This window comes from Gymnodraco acuticeps, unplaced genomic scaffold (genome assembly GCF_902827175.1).
Source record: "Gymnodraco acuticeps unplaced genomic scaffold, fGymAcu1.1, whole genome shotgun sequence".
Classification (NCBI taxonomy): domain Eukaryota; kingdom Metazoa; phylum Chordata; class Actinopteri; order Perciformes; family Bathydraconidae; genus Gymnodraco; species Gymnodraco acuticeps.
In genome coordinates this window covers 82967-101373 of record NW_022990990.1, presented here as the reverse complement: position 1 = coordinate 101373, position 18407 = coordinate 82967, and the positions used below count along the sequence as shown (strand labels likewise).

The 18407-nt window shown below is 40.0% G+C and overlaps 1 protein-coding gene across 1 annotated transcript in view; it reads right to left on the bottom strand.

Moving 5' to 3' along the window:
- LOC117559140 (membrane-associated guanylate kinase, WW and PDZ domain-containing protein 2-like) overlaps nt 1-18407 on the bottom strand; it is a 95523-nt gene that overhangs the window by 63008 nt on the left and 14108 nt on the right. The window contains 5 exon segments of the mRNA XM_034235811.1: nt 5471-5550; nt 9295-9508; nt 12156-12227; nt 12230-12367; nt 17782-17901. Of these exon segments, the coding sequence (XP_034091702.1) occupies nt 5471-5550; nt 9295-9508; nt 12156-12227; nt 12230-12367; nt 17782-17901 (624 nt within the window).

Below are 18407 nucleotides of genomic sequence, written 5' to 3'. Positions count from 1 at the left end.
CCCCCCACTCCCCCTCCTGCTGCAGGAGTCTCAAGGTGAAGGAGGGCGCCGCTGAGTCTCCCCTCTGTAATCACTCACCTGTAGGACTGCACACACCGTGAAAAGTGTGGACTCACTATCAGTGTCCCCTGAAAAAACGTCCTGCATCCCATAAAAATCACAACATCTATCTCCTACTGATCCGGCTGAAAGGACAAGTGAGTGAACAGAAGAGATGACGTTTCTCAGGATAGAGGAACTACTGCAATGTAGCTTCGAAATGAGAAGGGATGGAATATCGAAGAAAACAAAAACACACACTATTGGAGCCATTTGATTTATGACTGAAATATCTGACAGATATATTTGAGTTATAGCGTTGTTTATGAAATATTATTTTACGAACTGTTAAGATACGTATGTGATCTAGTATACTTGTGTTTTGATACATACACTATTTGTAAAATGAACAAAGACACTTGTGAGTTTTTTGGGTTGGATGTCGAAAGGCCTACAGTTTTCCGACCACATTATTGGACACATTATTCCATAGTAAATCATATTATGTGGCAAGTAATTAGCGCATTTTTGTCACCTTAATTTTGACGATTGCCTGATCACAATAGCGATATTTGGATTTTGGATATTTCCGTTTTTTCTGGGAAGTCAACCCGAGTTTATTGTTAAATACATTTCCAAGCGGAATTAAACAGTATTTCTGTGTGCTTTTTGATAATGTGTCGGACACCGTCACCATGTGGCTTCAGCAGGTTTAAAATCCAGGATTAGCCACTTCACACACATATATATGGGACAGCTTCTTTAACCACAGACGTAAGATAGAAAAATGAGTAAGACACAAGCCCCAGCATATTCCCTCTGGAGAGAGCGTGATAGTGTAATGTTAGTCTGTGAGAGACGAGAATAACTTAGCCTTTTCCCTGTGAAGCTCCTCACATAATCAAAATGTAATTACATGTCTGGTTTAGTGCTCTCTATTTTCACAGGAGCAGAGTCTGCTGGGAAACGGAAGAAAGAGAAAGAATTGTAAAACAATTAAAATCCTTCAGCTTCATCAAAGTCACTATGTGTCTACGTTCATTCATATACTGTATACGGTGTTTTCTGGGAAGCACGCGCTGATGGAACATACTGAAATATTGATGAAAAACGCGGTTATGGTTTTGTCAGTTTTTATTGAACTTATCAGGGGATTCTCACTACCTGATATGGCACACCTGAGGTGGAAAACGGGCTGAAAAAGTAAAGACTACAGGAGGAAACACTGGGCATGCTTGGTTTACTTTTTTACCAGCCAACAAATGTTTGGCAGGACAGAAAAAAAAAAAAAAAACTTGGGATATAAAAGCAAACAGTGAGGTTCTACAAAGAGCCTGATCTATTTCTATTTGTCTATTAAAACAAAAGGAGGAAGAGACAGGAGGATAGGAGTGAGGGGGGGAGGAACATGGATATGGAAGAAGAGCGTGGAGGTGGGAGAGACGAAGGCAGAAATAGAGAGGAATATGGAGGTTATGTAACTACAAGGCGTCTGTGTCAAACCATCGCTCCTTTGAAGACGCAGGAATGAGCATGCTGAACCCAACACGCATTTCTCCGCATATTTTGACACAATCTGGTTGTATGTGTTGCAACCCGCTTTCAACATGAGAGGGAACACGTTGTCTTTACCAGCCATAAACACATTTAGTCAAGATCTGCATTTAAGGATAAGCTTTGAGGTTCATAACATGCTACTTTAAATCCACTATATGTCATTATAAAGACATTAAAATATTGTTCCTTTCACTACAGTTACCAAGTGTTTAGCAGGTTAAGAAATAGTATGTGTCTTATATAAGATACACAGGTATATATCAACAGTTTATAAGGTATTTGAATTGAACTCTATATCGACTAACTCCAATAGTTCACCGAGTTTTCACGAGAAAAATACAAAACTTATTAAATGATTATAAGTCCTAATTTTCAGTGTTTTAATTTCATTGTGAAAACAAATCAACAATAATGTTGACAATCAAGTACATTTGAAAGTCATTTGTTAGGAGAATTTGCCCCAAAAATTCAAGGTTTTTAGCCTTGTTCACCTATGTTTGAAGCGTTCCTTTGTTATGAGGGCAAACATGTAATGTTTACGTTTTTGGACTGTTGATTGGTAACATTTAAAAGTCTTCATGTGTGCCCTGGGGGATCAAAATGAGCAGCTTTTTTATACATTTTGGGGAAAATCGAAAAAACTTTTGGTTGACCTCTAAACAAAAGTAGTTTAGAGAGTATGAAGAAGTACATTTCGCTGATATTGCTAAGTAACGACCTGAATACTTCTTCCACATCTGGTCTTTTGTTGCACCTGTGTGCGTTCACCTCCATAATCAAAGTCCCATTTAATACTCTTGCTCTCCTCCTCTTCCTCCTCCTCTGAGCATGTTGTCCCGTCACATCTCACAGATTCCACCCTGCAATCCTGTTAGCGCTTATCAGAGCATGGCGTGAGTCCAAGCACGGACTCGCACGTCTACCTTTTCCACCAATCAATACCACATTTACAGAGGCAGCTTTTCTCGCACTAACTGAGCTCAGCACTCAGGGGTAGCTGCTGTACTGTGGAAGTTTGGAGGGAACAACACACCTCTCACAACAACCTTTAAACTGGGCAATACAATTTCAGTGCCGACTGTCAAGAAGGAGCTTTGAAAAGTTTATTAACAGCTTGTATATAACACTTAACACTTAACACTTAACTTAACAACTGAGTTAATACAGAGGACAACACACAAAGATAGGTAAACTATACTCAGTTATCACTTAAAACCCCCAAATGTATGGGAAAAGAAGACATCTTGCAAAACATAGTTAAAGGATAACCAACCGAACCATTGTTAAGAGTCATAATCATAGCAATGCTAAATATGATTTGTGTTTATAAAAAAAGGCATAACCAAAACAGAACAAATTGTTATTATTATTATCCACCGCTCAATGATTTTATGTTTAGACATCTACCCCATCTGACATAGATTGTGAAGAAAATTATCTAAATTATAAGCATCGATTGTCCCAGTGGCTTTGGTTTCCCAAAGTAACAAGCAATAGCAACTATTACATCTGATGAAATAAAGGGAATATGTGTCAATTCACTGAAAGACCTGCAGACACTAAAGCTCTACATTCTTTTCAGCTGGGACTAAACGGATCAGTCGCCCAACCAGATAAATAGCAGTCCTCACAAATATCAGCAAATCTCCTTTTGTGGAGTGTCTTTGGTGAATAAACAGGATTGGAGGGGCTCGAGATAAAAGCAAAATGAAAATGTCTAATAATTCCTCAAAGGAGTTTATGTCTTTGTTTGTGTCATTTCAGCTTCGAGGTCTCTCCTTTTATGTCCAAAGATTGAGAGTAAACAGAGAGATTCAGCGAGTACACACTACACAGGAGGTACTTTAAATGAAATGCGAGAATGGGAAGGTAATTTATTTGGAGGGATAAAACGGGCAATGTGTCAACAGGAAGCAGTCCTTGTGTCTAATGCCACCAAACGCAGTGCAAATGTTTCCAGAGCAGGCAGTTCCTATGTCTCCTTCACTCAGTTCCATCTCACTGCAGTCAAATCGTTTCTGCAAACACCTCCTAACATTTGATGTATCCTCAATTCTGCTCCAGGTAGGAAACGTGTATAGGAATTCAAATTGGGATTCAGGTATTATCCCAGTAGTTAGGCACAGCGGTGATTTGAACTAAATACTAATGTCATTGTGCTAACAGGCTCACAATGCTAATGTGCTAAAGTTAGGAAGCTATAGGACCATCATCACTATCTTAGTTAGGCCAGTTAGCATGCCAACATTAGCTATTTAGCTCCAAAAACAAACTACAGCTTAGACTGACGGATACATCTTTGGAATTGGACACATTCAAATGTGCAACAAATGGTGCAAAACAGATGCAAAGGTTTTCAACAAGGTTATTACATTTATCTTGTTAAGAAAATGAATGTGTGTTCTGAACTTCTCGGCAATTCATCCAAAAGCTAGCTAAACATTTGAGTCAAAAGCACACATGTCAAAATGGTGGCACTAACACAAAACTCATAGGATAACCAAAGTATTAATGCCTGCAACAAAAAAGGGAAAACCATCCAATAGTTGTTCATGTAACACGAACAACTATGTTCTGTTGTGGCACTAGCATTGGTAGAGGCATACTAATAATAGCTAACTTTGGCTATCTTAAACACTGGCTAGCTTAAGAGCTTCGCTGATATTGCAGTCCGCTAGAAGCTCAAATCACAGTTTGTTATTTCTAAAGTATGTAAATAAATGACACGCTGGAGCATTACTCCTTCCTGTGTAACAAAAGGTAACTTTAGCTTTCTATTCTGAGGTGATAAGTGCCTTCAGTCTTCGATTTTCCACCAGCTAACATTGTGATGTAATCATGAAGTCAGCACTTAAAGGGTCTATTTTTAGATCCGAATGTTGTTGTATTTTAATCAACAGAAATATAATCTATTGGGGTTTTAGATAAACAGTTTGATGGCACAAACTTTAAGTATAGGAACTAAATCCAAATAAAAGGATTAATGATAATAAAAACAATGATTAGTTGGTAGCCCTACTCAGCAAACGGTCCTAACACACCGGGCAGGTTAAAGCCAATCTGAAGAGTCATTGGAAAACACTCAGGAGTGCGGGAGTGTTTGTCTGTCCCTCTGTCTGCTTGTGTGTATGTCTGGGTGCTAAATGTATTTTTAGAGTAACTCTATCCTTGTGGTTAAGTGTTTACCAGGAATATGCACACAAACACCCCCACCCTCCTGCAGAGAACATACACTGAAATACTCCCACGGACACACATTCATTTCTCATGTGTTATCGTTTCAAAATCAAGTCCTTCTACTCAGCTACCCACTACCTCCCTGTCAATAACTCAGGCGATTAATCTCCTTTGGTCCACGTATAAATAAAAGACAAATGGGGAAGTGGGAAATGAGGGTGAGCGAGATAGATCACACACTCGTATACACTCTCGTTTATAAACCCGCTGCATTGACATTCATCCTTCTCCTTTTCTTTTTGGTGTGTGTCTGTCGTGTGTGTGGGTGGGGAAAAGGACACTCCACATCATTCTCAGTGGAGAATAAAGAAGTCTTTGTAACTCCAGTCTCTCTGGACTTGGGCTTTAAACACACAAATCACGGGGCTTCCTTTCCCCGTCGACTGAAGTTCACACACATAAACCAACACTGTCACCGTGTAGCTTTAAAATTAAAAATCCTGCGCCAGCAAATGCTCCTTCAATGAACTCTCTTGCATGGAATGATCTCACTAGGCATCTTGACAAATCAACAGGCAAGGATTAAGTATTTAAAAATAAATGCTGTGAGGAAGTTGTGTAATTAAAATGTATGAACACGAGGAGCAAATTAAATCACAAAGACGGGAAAAATGGAAGATAAAGACGCAGTACTCACCATCTTCTTTGCATTCCTCAGGCGGCTTTGCCTTCTTGGCTAGCCTCGGGTCCAGCCACGATGTTGTCTTGGTGTTGTGGCTGTGAAGAGACGAGAGAGAGAGAGAGAGAGAGAGAGAGAGAGTGAGAGGGAGTGTGATAGATGGTGAGAGAGAGGAGACTTGGCAGAAAAAGAGAAGGAGGTTGGTGGATTCTTAATTCGGCTGGAGAATCATTTCAGAGAGGAAAGATGAAACTGCCTTGTGCGCCTGCCTTTAAAGAAAAAGGTGACGGGAAGGAAGAAAAAAAAGCTTTAGGTTAACAAAATGGCAATCGATACTTTTCATTTGCTTACTGTCTCTCATTAGCAGACACAGGAGGAAGGGAGGAGAAGAGACAGGAAAAGATAGAGGTGTGACTGAGGGAGTAATGGAAGGGAACAGCTGTGGGCTTGGCAGATTCATCCAGAGCCCTGGGCAGAAAAGCTGGATCTAGATCAGATATGATGTGCCAGGGAAACTCTGCTCATCTCCAAAGCCCGTCTGAAGCTCTGGAGCCACAATGGCCTCCCCTCTTCATGACAGTAAGGCAGGGGAGGTGTTCACAAAGTGCCTAGAGTAAAGGACTGAGGTGAGAAGATAACAGGAAGGAATGGGGTAAAGAGGCATCCTTGTGTCCTTGTTCTTTTCAAGACATTTCATTTGAACTTGTTACCCAAAGGAAATTGTGTTTGCAGTTAAAAAACACAGATCATGGGAGCCAAGACAGGAATAACTAGGCTATTTAGCGATAAGGATCACATTAGCCTTGTTGCCAAATTGGGCAAAGGGCGTAAAGTGTCTTCTTCCCCACCTCCTATCCCCTCACTCCTGTCGCTATTGCTCAGGCTTCCTATTTTTTTAACCAATTATTTTTCTTTTGACCTCATCTACACATCTGTTAAGCTTCCTAACTGTATCTTCATGGTTGATAATCAAAATTGCGAGGATAAAATGAAATGACTGCATAACTTATGTTTTTTGGCTGAACCAGAGGGACAAGCTGCTCTCACATATTATCACTTTATAAAGCTGTGAGGGTGTTTGCAAACCATTTTTCACATTCAGTCGATGAGCAACATTAGCATGTATTTAGAATCATGTTTCTATCCACCTGACACATTGTATTCAGTATCTTCGCTCTGATTGGCTGTCCACCAACTCCTTAGGACATGTTTGGCTTCATACCGGTTACAATATATGTTCACATTTCTTCCTTTACCTCTTTCTGTCTGCTGTAGCTGGAAATGAGTTTAATTCTGAGGCCATAAAACCAAAACAATTGTGTGAAAAAGAGTGAAAAGCTCCATAGAGCTGTAGGGTTGTTTGGTAAAGACACCTTTCAAATCACACACCTTTATGATTCATTGTGAATACGAATAGTTTGATTAGTGTAGCTTTATGAGTATAAAGTAATAACAGAAAGATAAACAGCACTAAAATAATAAGCCACCAGCTGACAGACGGTCATTTTCATTTCTAAACATAGATAAAGTGGGACATTAAGGCCGACGCCAAAAACAAAGCCAGATAAAGTGAAGTTTAATGTTTGATAAAGTCTGTTTTGCCTTCTTTTAAATTCATTTAATTCTTTTCCTTGCTTTTCATTCCTCTCTTCTATTAGTATTTACGGTATACATATCTAGTCCTTCTCTTTTTTAGTCCTTCCTATGACCTTCTTATTTTTATCTTAACTATTTTTAATCACTTTTTATTCCTTCCACCATCATATCCCTCTCTCTATTCCTCTCCTCAAGGGCTGCAGGTATAAACAAAATGAGCTCATATTGAGGCCAACCAAAGGCAAGCATCCTCTTGGCAGCCGCTATCACTTTGGCAGAGCATCACATACACACAGACAAAAAAAACTTGAAGCTACAAAATTGGGTGGGCTAACTGCATTAATGTGCTTGATGTGTGTGGGAGCGTGAGGTTTGACTGTTTAGGGGAGGAGACAGATAGTGAGTCGTCTGCAATGCAGGGAATTAAATGTCTGCCTCTGTAGCATGAAGACCTGAATAGGCAACACGTGCCTGGCGGGGAGAAAATCACGCCGTCTCATTTCTCAGTCTGGTGTTCCTGTGCGGCTTCGAGCAGTTTGCGATGCGTTCAAGTGTGCTGGGATTCAATCAATGCTACAGAGAAATTAAGCCTGGAATGACCTATTGGTAGGGTTGGGAACCGAAACTCGGTTCCAGATGAGAACCGATAAGAAAATGCCGGGTACCGGGTACCCATACAAAATACACAATTTCGGTTCTGCTTAACGGTTCCTAAACGCGGTAGACCCTGTATTCCACGGGGGTCCGTCTGCACGCGGCGCCGCGGTGAACCGGTGGAATAAGGGCGGACCTGGAGAATCACAGAACGGCCGGTCGTCAGCGGGCCGTTGACGGCCGGCTCGGTACGCTGACGGCCGGCACCGCCCCTTCATTTTTTTTAAACGGCATCATATAAATTGTGCTGACAAGGCGACAGAGGTCCACAGTTGCCCCGCAGCGATGCTCCCCCGCCCTCCCCGTAGACATTTCACGAGCTCAGTCACTTCATAACACCAAAGATAGGTCGCGGTAAACACTCTGAAGTGAGGCTCCACTACACTAAAAAAGAAAAAGAAAAGGCAAAGTGTAATGCCTGGTTAATAGCTTGCCACAGGCATAGCTCAGTTAAAATAAAGCACAGCTATTGTGCAATACATTTGTATTGCATGTATATTTTTTAGTAACAATTTCAGTTAAAGCTTTTAAAGAATAAATATATTTTTGTTATCTAACGTTTGACCTCTTTATTTTACAATTTTGGAATCGAAACGGGGAATCGATAAGAACCGGAATCGATAAGCAGAACCGGAATCGAAATCGGAATCGATAAATTTCAAACGATACCCATCCCTACCTATTGGTGCATTAAAACATTTCCATAGCAGGTTCATTTCCTGTTATGGCTTCATTAGCTGATGCTTCACAAGAATCCACATCCAAGAACACACAATTCCTTCACAACTGCAAAAACACAACGCCATTATTGTTATGTAAGAAAGTGTCACCTCTACGGTCTAACTGCAGCTGCAAACAGTTAAGATAAAAAGATTCAGTTAAAGTGAATGCAACTTAAGAGCTTGTATATCTGTGTGGCAAGGTATTTTAAGGACATCTAAATCTCAGTAAACCCACCAGCATCAACTATCACCCCTGTGTGTTTTTGTACACAATGAAATATACAAAAGTACATTTTAATCTTACGTATATAGCCCCAATATCAGGCCCATTTTTATTTTGTTCAGAAGACTAAAACACAACCAAACCTTCTGATCTTAAAAGGCTTGAACTTGACTCATCGAGTTGTTTAAAAATGATAACATGGCTGTCTTGAATTAAAATTTTTGTGTACAGCTCAAAAGCTGCACAAATAAATATATATATAAGTATATCAACAATGGCTCAAATGATAAGGGCCAATCAAACATAACTTATATAACCCTTGGTGTTATTGGATATAAAGTACAGTGCGAGAAGTAGAGTATATATTGGGTTAGATTAACCAGGCACTGCAAACGAATGCTAATGTGGCTGTTTGTAGGATGTAACAGGTAACCTTCTTTGCTAACTAATAGCCATATCTACCAAGATGATAATATGTGATTGTTGTGCTGCCTTTAGGTGGCTATAAAATCGATGAATATTGCTTTTAAAGTCGGGAAAGGTCAATCAAATCTCACTCTTCTTCACTTGGTGTGAGACTAAAATATGTGCAGGTTTCATCAGCGGACACTTACAGTAGTCCTAGATCATGTCAGTGTGAAACTTACTCGATGAAGTAGACTTCTCCTTTCTCGGTGTATGCCATCTCCCAGTTGTCCGGCAGCAGCCCTAGCTCGTCGTTCTCCTCTGGTTTGAGGAGGGTTATTTCCGGGGACTGACCGTCGTCTTTGGGCTCCTCTGCTGGAGCCTCTGCTGGGACACTCTGTGAGGCGATGTCCCCCGAGGCGTCTGTACTCTTGTCCTCATGTTCACTCGACTCTGAGGTGACAAGAAAGCACGATGAGTCATGCAAGACATTATCGCTTGGGGAGGAGAGAAGGGGGGGGGGAAGAGGAGATTGAAAGACAAGGGAGGTGAAGTGAGGACAAGAAGACGTAGGAGGGAAAAGATTGAGAGTCAGGTTGAGGGTGGAAAGAGGAAAAAAGGGAAAAAAGGATTAAAATAAGGTGAGGAGAAACTGTGACTCGGGGGAGTGAGGTGAAATCTGGAGGGGGAATGATTGAAGTTAACAAGACAGAAAGCGGAATAAAGCAGAGGAGACAGTAAAGATGGCTGCCATAGTTTGAGTTGTGGCACAATGTATTAGAGAGAGAGATATAGTGTTGGTGAAAGAAAGAGAAATGAGTGTGAGCTTCCCAAAGGAGAGTGGAGAGGGGACGAGTGAGAGCAGGAGATTGAGAGATAATCTATGGGAGGGACGGAGCCTGCTGGGCCCTATTGATTCAGCTCTCCTGGTCAGCACACACTCTGTCCATCTGCAGACAGAAAACTTCTGAGCCCAGCACAGCGGCACACTTTCACACCCAGCATGGCTCGCTGCACAACCCAGAGCCCCGAGTCATCTGGCACATCAGCACTGTCAATAGCCATCAGCTAAAAATGTTTCCTGCACTCTCTCTGAGCTCACAGGAGAACGCTCAGAGGCCCTGGACACTGGGATTTCTCTAAAACATATTAATTGAGAGCGCTAAATGAGACCCTAAATTGAAGAATATGTAGTCCTAAATTTAGTTTGAAGGGTAAACGTGAGCGCCAGGGCTCGGGAGAGTTTAAGAGGGCAAACACATTGTTTTCTTTGATATCCAGGCTGAATACTTTTCTGTTTGCTGCTGCCTTTTATTACAATTAAAATAATAATTCATATCTTACACTGCAACTTGTTTCTTGTATTTGTTTGTACCTGTCTTCTTATATTAAGCTTGTTTTAATAGTATTCTCTTGGCTTTTTAATAACTTGTCAAAATGTAAAATGTACCCTTATTGCTTTTATTGTTTTTTGAAAAGCACTTTCAATGGCTTGTCTTGTAATGGGCTATTTAAATATACTTGCTTTGCCTTTGATAAAGTGTATCTTGTATTAAATAACCTATGGAAATGTGATTATTTGAATAGGCTTCATGTCATTTTTTAGCTTATAGTTTTCAATGAAAAAGTAATCTTAGACGTTTGCTTTTTTACCTTTTTGTTCATTGATATTGTAATTTTTCATTTAGAGTAAATCATGTTTTTAATGCATATTTTTTCTCTTATTTGATCATATAAAGCACTCCATAAACATCTGTATACTGTTTATAAAGTTGTTGTTGTTCTTTAATATGAATCCAACCCTAGATTTTATGTGTTACATTTACTTTAACAGTATTTTCTAATATTTTGTTAGTTGTAAAATATATCTTTGTACTTCTTATTCTGTAAAACAATAACTAAACATTGCTATTTTGATGCTCTGTTTTTATAAAACATATTGTTTCTCTTGAACCTTGTTTTTCCTTTTACGGTTAGCACTTTCTGAACATTTGGAAAAGTTGGGATATTTAGTTATAAAGTTTCATAACTGGAATGATTGTATTGTAAAGGCTACAATAGGAACGTTTACAGTAAAGTAGAAATGTTTGCATGCATGTTTATCTCACAAAAGAAGATTCCTACCTTGTTTGAGCTCCCTCCGATATGAAAACCAAAATCTCTTCCTCTAATAAACCCCCTTGTGATGGCAGCACGAACACCGTGCTCTGAGGGACTCGCTGTCCTGAGGCTGAGCAGCAGGTCACAGTCACAGGACCTAAGCATGCTTTTAGATTTGAAATCACAAACATCTAACGCATAAAGCCTCTTTTATCACGGTCTATTCATGTGATCATAAGATGCATTCAAATAGTTAGTGTGTGTGTAAGCGTTTTTCACGAGTGTGCATAAAAGGATGTCTATACAAACAATACAAAGTTAGATTAGGATGTTTTAAGGAGTCAGTGCATCATTTACCATGTTGTTTTTTTATATTTGAAACAACATTTCTTATTTTTCCATTATTTATTATCTTTTGTGTGCTATGTAAAATGTCACTTGTGCCTTTTGTCCATTTACAGACAGGATAACAATGGTTGGTGACAGCTGATTAACAAGCCAGAGAAAACCCTTCATATTGAAGATTAAAACAAGTCCTTGTTGATTTTGAAAGAGCCATGGCTCCTGTTGAATTGGACAGCGATGTGTTTGAATGCCCTCTGGCTATCTGGCCTGGATAATGATACGTGATGAATGATTTCAAATGCTGCAAAGAGTCGGCACTAACGCTTTAATCAAGAGCTGAGCGGTCTGCAGAGGTAATCACCGACTGTGAGAGGTAATCATAATCCACAGTTTACATACCATGCAGTTCAATTGCACATAAAGATATTTGTGTAGCCAATTAAAAGTGATAATCTGCCATGAAATCATTTTCTAGAAAAACTATGTAAAAAAGCAATCTGTTACTCTATCTGTTGCTAGGCGACCACTCTTGAGGCTCAGTTTGAAACAAGACGATGAGCCGCTGCAGATCGGGCTGACCTGGAGCGCGACCTTTAACCCTGGCTGTCAATGTGAGGCTGCTGGCGCCTGAGGAGGGTCGTGTTCGGGGCTGACCTGGGGGTGACAGCTACACCGTTGCCGTTGACGACGGGTCTCTCTTCCTCCTCCTCCTCAGGGGGCTCGATGCTGCTTTCTCCATGTTGCTCACCGACTTGTTACGCTTCCTCTTGCCCTCGGAGGTGGGTCTGGCGCCCGGCAGCAGCTGGTCCGTTACATTTAGCAGCAGAGCGCTGGGCTCGGCCGGAGGCTTCGGGGTCCCGTAAAAGTTATCTGGAGCAGAGAGGGGGAGAGATATGAGACTTTTAGCTTCATAAGATTAATGCTTATATCTTTTATTCAATTAACCATGAGAAACTAGCCAAACAAGGCCTTTGCCTGCCTGAGGAGATCAGAGCTGCAAACTCTGTCTGCTCTTTAAAATCACTTTTTAAAACCCACTGTTTTAGACTCGCTATAATGTGTTTTTATTTATATAAATAAAGTCACATAAAACTACCTTTTAGTTGCTGGTGTTTAGTTCATTGCATTGTGTGTGGATTAAATATGTTCTGTTCCTATGTAAAAACACTTTAAAAAAAGTTTGTTATTATTATAATTATTAATCTATTTATTGAATTGCATTATATTATTTATTTATTTTTTAAGATTTTGATAGCTGCATGAGAAATGTCTGTCAGTTGGTGGGTTGGTCCATCACTTTAATACCAAAAATATAAAATGTTTCAACAACTATTTTATCGATTGCTGTGAAATTTGGTACATATATAAAACATATAAATACATATAAAACTTACAAAAACTCACCTCTTCAATCTGGCTTTTAATGTGTGATTGTTTTTGTATTGCTTGATTTTAATTTGACTTTAACTATATATATTTATTTGTTGTTCTTTTCTTTTCACTATATCTGTAAAGCGTCTTTGAGCACCTGTAAAAGCGCTAACAAAACAAATCTATTATTATTATTATATATCAATATACTTGATCTGCTGATTTTTCCTGAGCACTACAATGTGGAGAGTTTTTGCTTTCAGTTCTTTCAGTATTTAATCTTTAACTATTACATCGACTGCCAAGAATTTGTGAAAGATACCAGGAAAACAATTAATGGTATACAACTTTGAATTGTAGTCCTAATGAGCAATGTTTGCATGCTTAAAGGTAAAACCTAATTGGTAAACCTGGTAAATATGACCTGCTAATGAAGAGCATGTTAGCATTGTGGGCATGTTAGCACGCTAGCATTTCATTTTGAAATGTTTAGCTTTGAACCCATTTGGATTGATTTGGCACCAATTTATAAGAGATGTTATCTCATGGCACTTCTCATAAACATCAGTTATAAACCCTACCCTATAAATGACCAAACTTTTCCCATACTGGAGCAGTATGACAGCAACAATGAAAACTTAAACAGGGACACACTGTAAACAATCTTAGTATGGCCTCATAAAGCTGCTAGCATGACTGCAGACTCTTATCGTCTTGTTTCCTTTCCTCTGGAGTGTTACAAGACAATATGTCAGGACAATACTAAAAGGGGAACGAGTACATACAAGGACATGGCATTAAAGATACATTCAAAGCACATAATGTAAATGCAAAGAGACCGAGAGGGAGTGAAGAGGGAGAGCGAAAGCACAGCGAAGAGGCTCGTAGATTTAATAACCTGAGGATGAGAGATGTGGGAACAGTACGTCAGAGGAGCTTTATGACACCAGCTACAGGGAGGATGACTGTCCTCTGTCCTTGATGAGAACACACAAGATGGGACTCAAGATCACATCATGTCTTACAATTTATAACTGGAATAAAACCAGCACAAAACAGCGTGTGGTTTCAAACAAAGACTCCCTCGTCCTGAACTGGTTCCACCCATTTTCTTGGGGGGAATCCAAGAGCAGTTGCCAAGTTCTTCTCCTCTGCATATCAATCTCTTACCAGACCATGCATGGATTTCCCTGACGTATGACTGAATAATCGCTGTGCTTCTGAGTTCCAGTCTCTGGTCAGAGCCAGCTAACCACCTCTGGGAAGTGTAGTTCTTCACTTGGCTCTGACTCAACAGCCCTATCCAATCGGCTATGTTTATTTCACATTTGACTATTTCTTTGCTTTGTCCCTCCAACAGCCTCCATCACTCCCTGTTTCAAACAACATCACTTGACTTCAATTGTCATTGTATAGATGGAAAATGCTGCCAGGTTACATGTTGATAATAAAGTAAGAGTAACTGTGAGCTTTTTATCTGGAAAGACATTCAAATGTTTAGCTTTTTAGATTTCTTTTTTTTTTGCTTTCAATGAGAACAAAAACAACTCTTTTCACACATTATGTGTTGCCGTGGCGAGGACAATTCAGCAGCGGATGTTCCAAAACCGAAGCAAATTCAACGGACTCTATCTGGATGGGTGTAAAAAGGCACAATTTAGTTTTTTATTTAAGTATTAGCACTTAAACAAACATATTCTAACATATTAGCCATGTTTTTTTTCCATTTTCCTTTCAGCTTAATCTACATTGTTTATAAATACAAAGAAAATATGAAGGAAGATTCGGAAAAAAAACGATAACAAATGAATAAATTGATAAAGGGGGGTTGGGAGCAAATGGTGTGTTCATTTGTGGTGAGAAAGTACATATATCAGTCTCAGATAATGTATTATTTGTTCCATCCGATAGATTTCCTTTTAAAATTGGTTTATAGAAATTAAGAATGCGTTTATATTTACTCCTGTTCCTTTAAGAATGCGTGCCAACATTTACCAAACAGTGACATAAAGGCAAATGTTACTGTCAGGCCAGAATTTCTTTCTTTTTTTACATTCAGACAATTTGACATTTTGGAGGTTTTCACACAACAATACCAAGGTTCCTCGTGCTTAAGTGAGATGTCAAAGCCTGAGTTATCCCTTCTTCTTTCATAAGATCAGACACTTATAAATCTGAGAGCATGAAACAGAGTTGAGTCTTTTCAGAGGACTTCAGCTACAGTTCAGGTCTGCAGCATTTGCTATTAGATTAAAGTAGCCTCTCTTCAGATCTACTAATAAAATGTCCCTGGAAGAAATATAAAATGAGAAAACAATGTCTGTTCAAATTCCTGAAGATTATTCCAATGCACTCGGCTCAAGAATTAGAGACACATTCAATGTATTCAGACTGTTTGGGGGACAGGAAGAATAGGCAATGAGATTTACACAAGTAGGTCTGTTTCTGTGTTTGAAACATCATGTTCACATTCTGGTAATGTCAACATGATGGAGGAGAGTAGCTGAAACATTAGAAACCCAGAACCACAGACACAAATCCAGGGGCCCTAACACGCTGAAGATTTGCATCTGAGAATAAAAAAGAAGGACAAGTGGTCTATGTGTGAACTTAAATAACCCGCAGCATCCCAGAAACCTGGACTTTGAAGTTTCAGCAAGTCTCATCTGACAGCCTCCCTGATTTCAGTCAGACATAGTCTCAATCTCAATGAACAAATCCCCAAAATGATTCTTGGAAAAGACATCAAAGAAATGCCTGATAACTATTCAAATCACAACTTCCAAAGAGCTAAGATCATCATATTTGATGTTTTTATATTTTTCAATAGAGAGCGAAAAAGGAAAGTGTTATCTTGAGCGTCTAGTGTTACAGAAAACAAAATATGTTCTATCATCTAGCATAAGATCCATTGTTAGCGTATATAAATCACTTCCTTTAATAGCAAGGAGTTGAAATATTTGTGTCAGACAAACACCTGGAACAACGGCCCTTTAGACGAACCTGAAGCACCAACAAATTCAACTGAGGTGTACAATTTATAATTGATGTCGGTTTTCAATTTGAATATGACTGCATTTCTTTCCACTGAGTAACAGTGAGAAGTCAGGAGTGAAAAGTCTTTCTCAGGAAGTGAACCTGAGAGCTTCCTGTTCTTTGTTCCTTGTTATTCTCATCCCTTCTGAACTCCCTTCCAAAGCTAATTGACCATTACATTATTAACAAAAATGTAAAGGCTCAATGATGGCCGAGTGACCTCAGAATAAACTCTCTGGAAGGCACCTACCATCGAGGAAAGGATCTAACACTGTGTCCGGCGGCCGACCGTTAAATTGGCCGTTACATTTTTTTAGACTGGAGGTGAGAGAGAAGAAATGTAGCTGCTATGTGTTAATGGTGGTGGTCTCCTGAGAGTTGGAAGCAGCCAGGAAGACCAGAAGCTGCATAATTATTTTCTAGTTGAATTCCAAGCCTCAGGCCCGTTTGACCACAGGAGAGGGGAAAGATAGGGTCTGTTTGTTAGATTAGGCGACTGAAGAGCCACTGCAGCTCAGGCTCAAGGACTGAGTCAAGGGAGAGCCAATGAGAAGGTGCTGCATGTGTGTGTGTGTGTGTGTGTGTGTGTGTGTGTGTGTGTGTGTGTGTGTGTGTGTGTGTGTGTGTGTGTGTGTGTGTGTGTGCACTGAAAAAACTGAAACGTTGACTTCTATTAAATGTATTATATCAACATATTTAAGTAGGTAAGTTGAAAGCAATAATATTACGATTCAACTTAATATTATTAGGTATGTGAAAATGTTGACATAATCAAAGTCGAAGTCAACTTTATTGTCAATCTTTCAGTTTGTGTGTACAGACAGAGCAATCGAAATACCGTTTCCCACAATCACGAATACAATAACAAAGATATATAAAAATATGTATTAAAATATGCATATACCTATACATATATATATACATATTGTTACGTGCTCCCCTCTGTGTTGTCTTTTCTGTCGTTTCAGGTGCGCCTGGTCTGCCCCTGGCTCCGCCTCTGCCCAGGTGTTCCTAAATTCCACTCAGCCGGGTTATAAGGGGAGACTGGAGGAGTAGGATCAGTCGCCTATCCTTATGCCGGAAGACTCTGTCTGTGGATGATCTCTCTGCTGTTTTTGAGCTGTAGACCCCTTTGCTGCTGTGTTATGATGTGTATCCTGGAGGACCTGGTAGTCTAGTTTTCGTGGCTTTATTTTGTTTCCCGTAGCATTTTTGTTAGATTTCTGGTTAGGGGAGGGAAGCTCTGGGTCCTACGGCCCGTGGTGTGGCTGGCTCGGGCCCCCTCCTTCTTTTATTTATTTTGGCCAGTCCTCCAGACCTCGTTCGTTTGCCGGTTGGCCTGTGTGAGTAACGGCTCTACATTTAAATAAATGATCGCTGTTAAGTACTGGATGTTTTGTGTGTTTTCTTTTATGTTGCGGGGGCAGGCCGTAACACATATACACAATCAACAGACACATTTATACATATGCACACATTAAGACATAAATAAAAGCAAAACAAACAATATATACAAAATAACAGTGACTTCAACAACTTATAATAATCCATTTAATTAAAGTCAACGTTTCAGTGTGTGTTGGGAGTGCTTTTTTAAATTCAGAATTTAGAGAAGATTCCTCTCAGTGTCCAACATGACTGATGACACTCCACAGAGCCAAAAGATGGATAGATGGATGGAAGCACAATTGAGAGTGAGTGTTCAGTGTGTGGATGTGAAGTGATGAGCCCGCCTCAGCATTCATTCAAACAGCTGTCACTCAAAGTGAAAAAATATGCCCTGGGTGCCATACTGCTGAATACATTCCACCACAAAATGGGGAATAACTCAAAGAGCAATGGCCACAATCACAAGCGTGACTTGACTAAATCCTTACCTTCATATGTTCCGCTCTCTAGCAGGGCTCCGCTTTTCTCCAATTCCACAAACCGGTCAACAGTCACGAAATTATAATCCACCCCCGGGACCTCTCCTTCCTTGGGCTGCCTGGTTGTGCCTGCAGGAGATAAGGGAGAAGAGTTAGAGCCGCTGGAGCTTCCAACGCCTCATCACTGCTGGAAGAGAGGAGACTTAAAGTAGTCATTGTCGAGTGTTTTAGAGAAGATCGGAACGTACCAGAGCTGAAACACGCTGACCCTGCCCCAGCATTATTCATTAAGTGCCCTCTTTATTCCTTTATTTCCATTCCACAGAGTGGGGGGGGGGGGGGGGGGGGGGGGCAAGGTACCATCACAGGAGCTAAGTGATGCAATTTGGACACCAAGAGGAGAAATCAAGTCAATTTGCATGGCAGCAAGACAGGGAATCCCTGAGAGGAGTGGCCGTTCTGCCAGCCACACAGGACTGAAGGAAATACTTTACCCTGTAAAAGCAGCATTTTAAATAACTCACTATCATCTCTCCTTCAGTCACTAAAACAATGCGTGTCAGAGTATTTATGAGGTGAAACTGAGGTACAAACGACTTCCTAAATACTTCCTCATCACCGTGTGCTAATTAGAC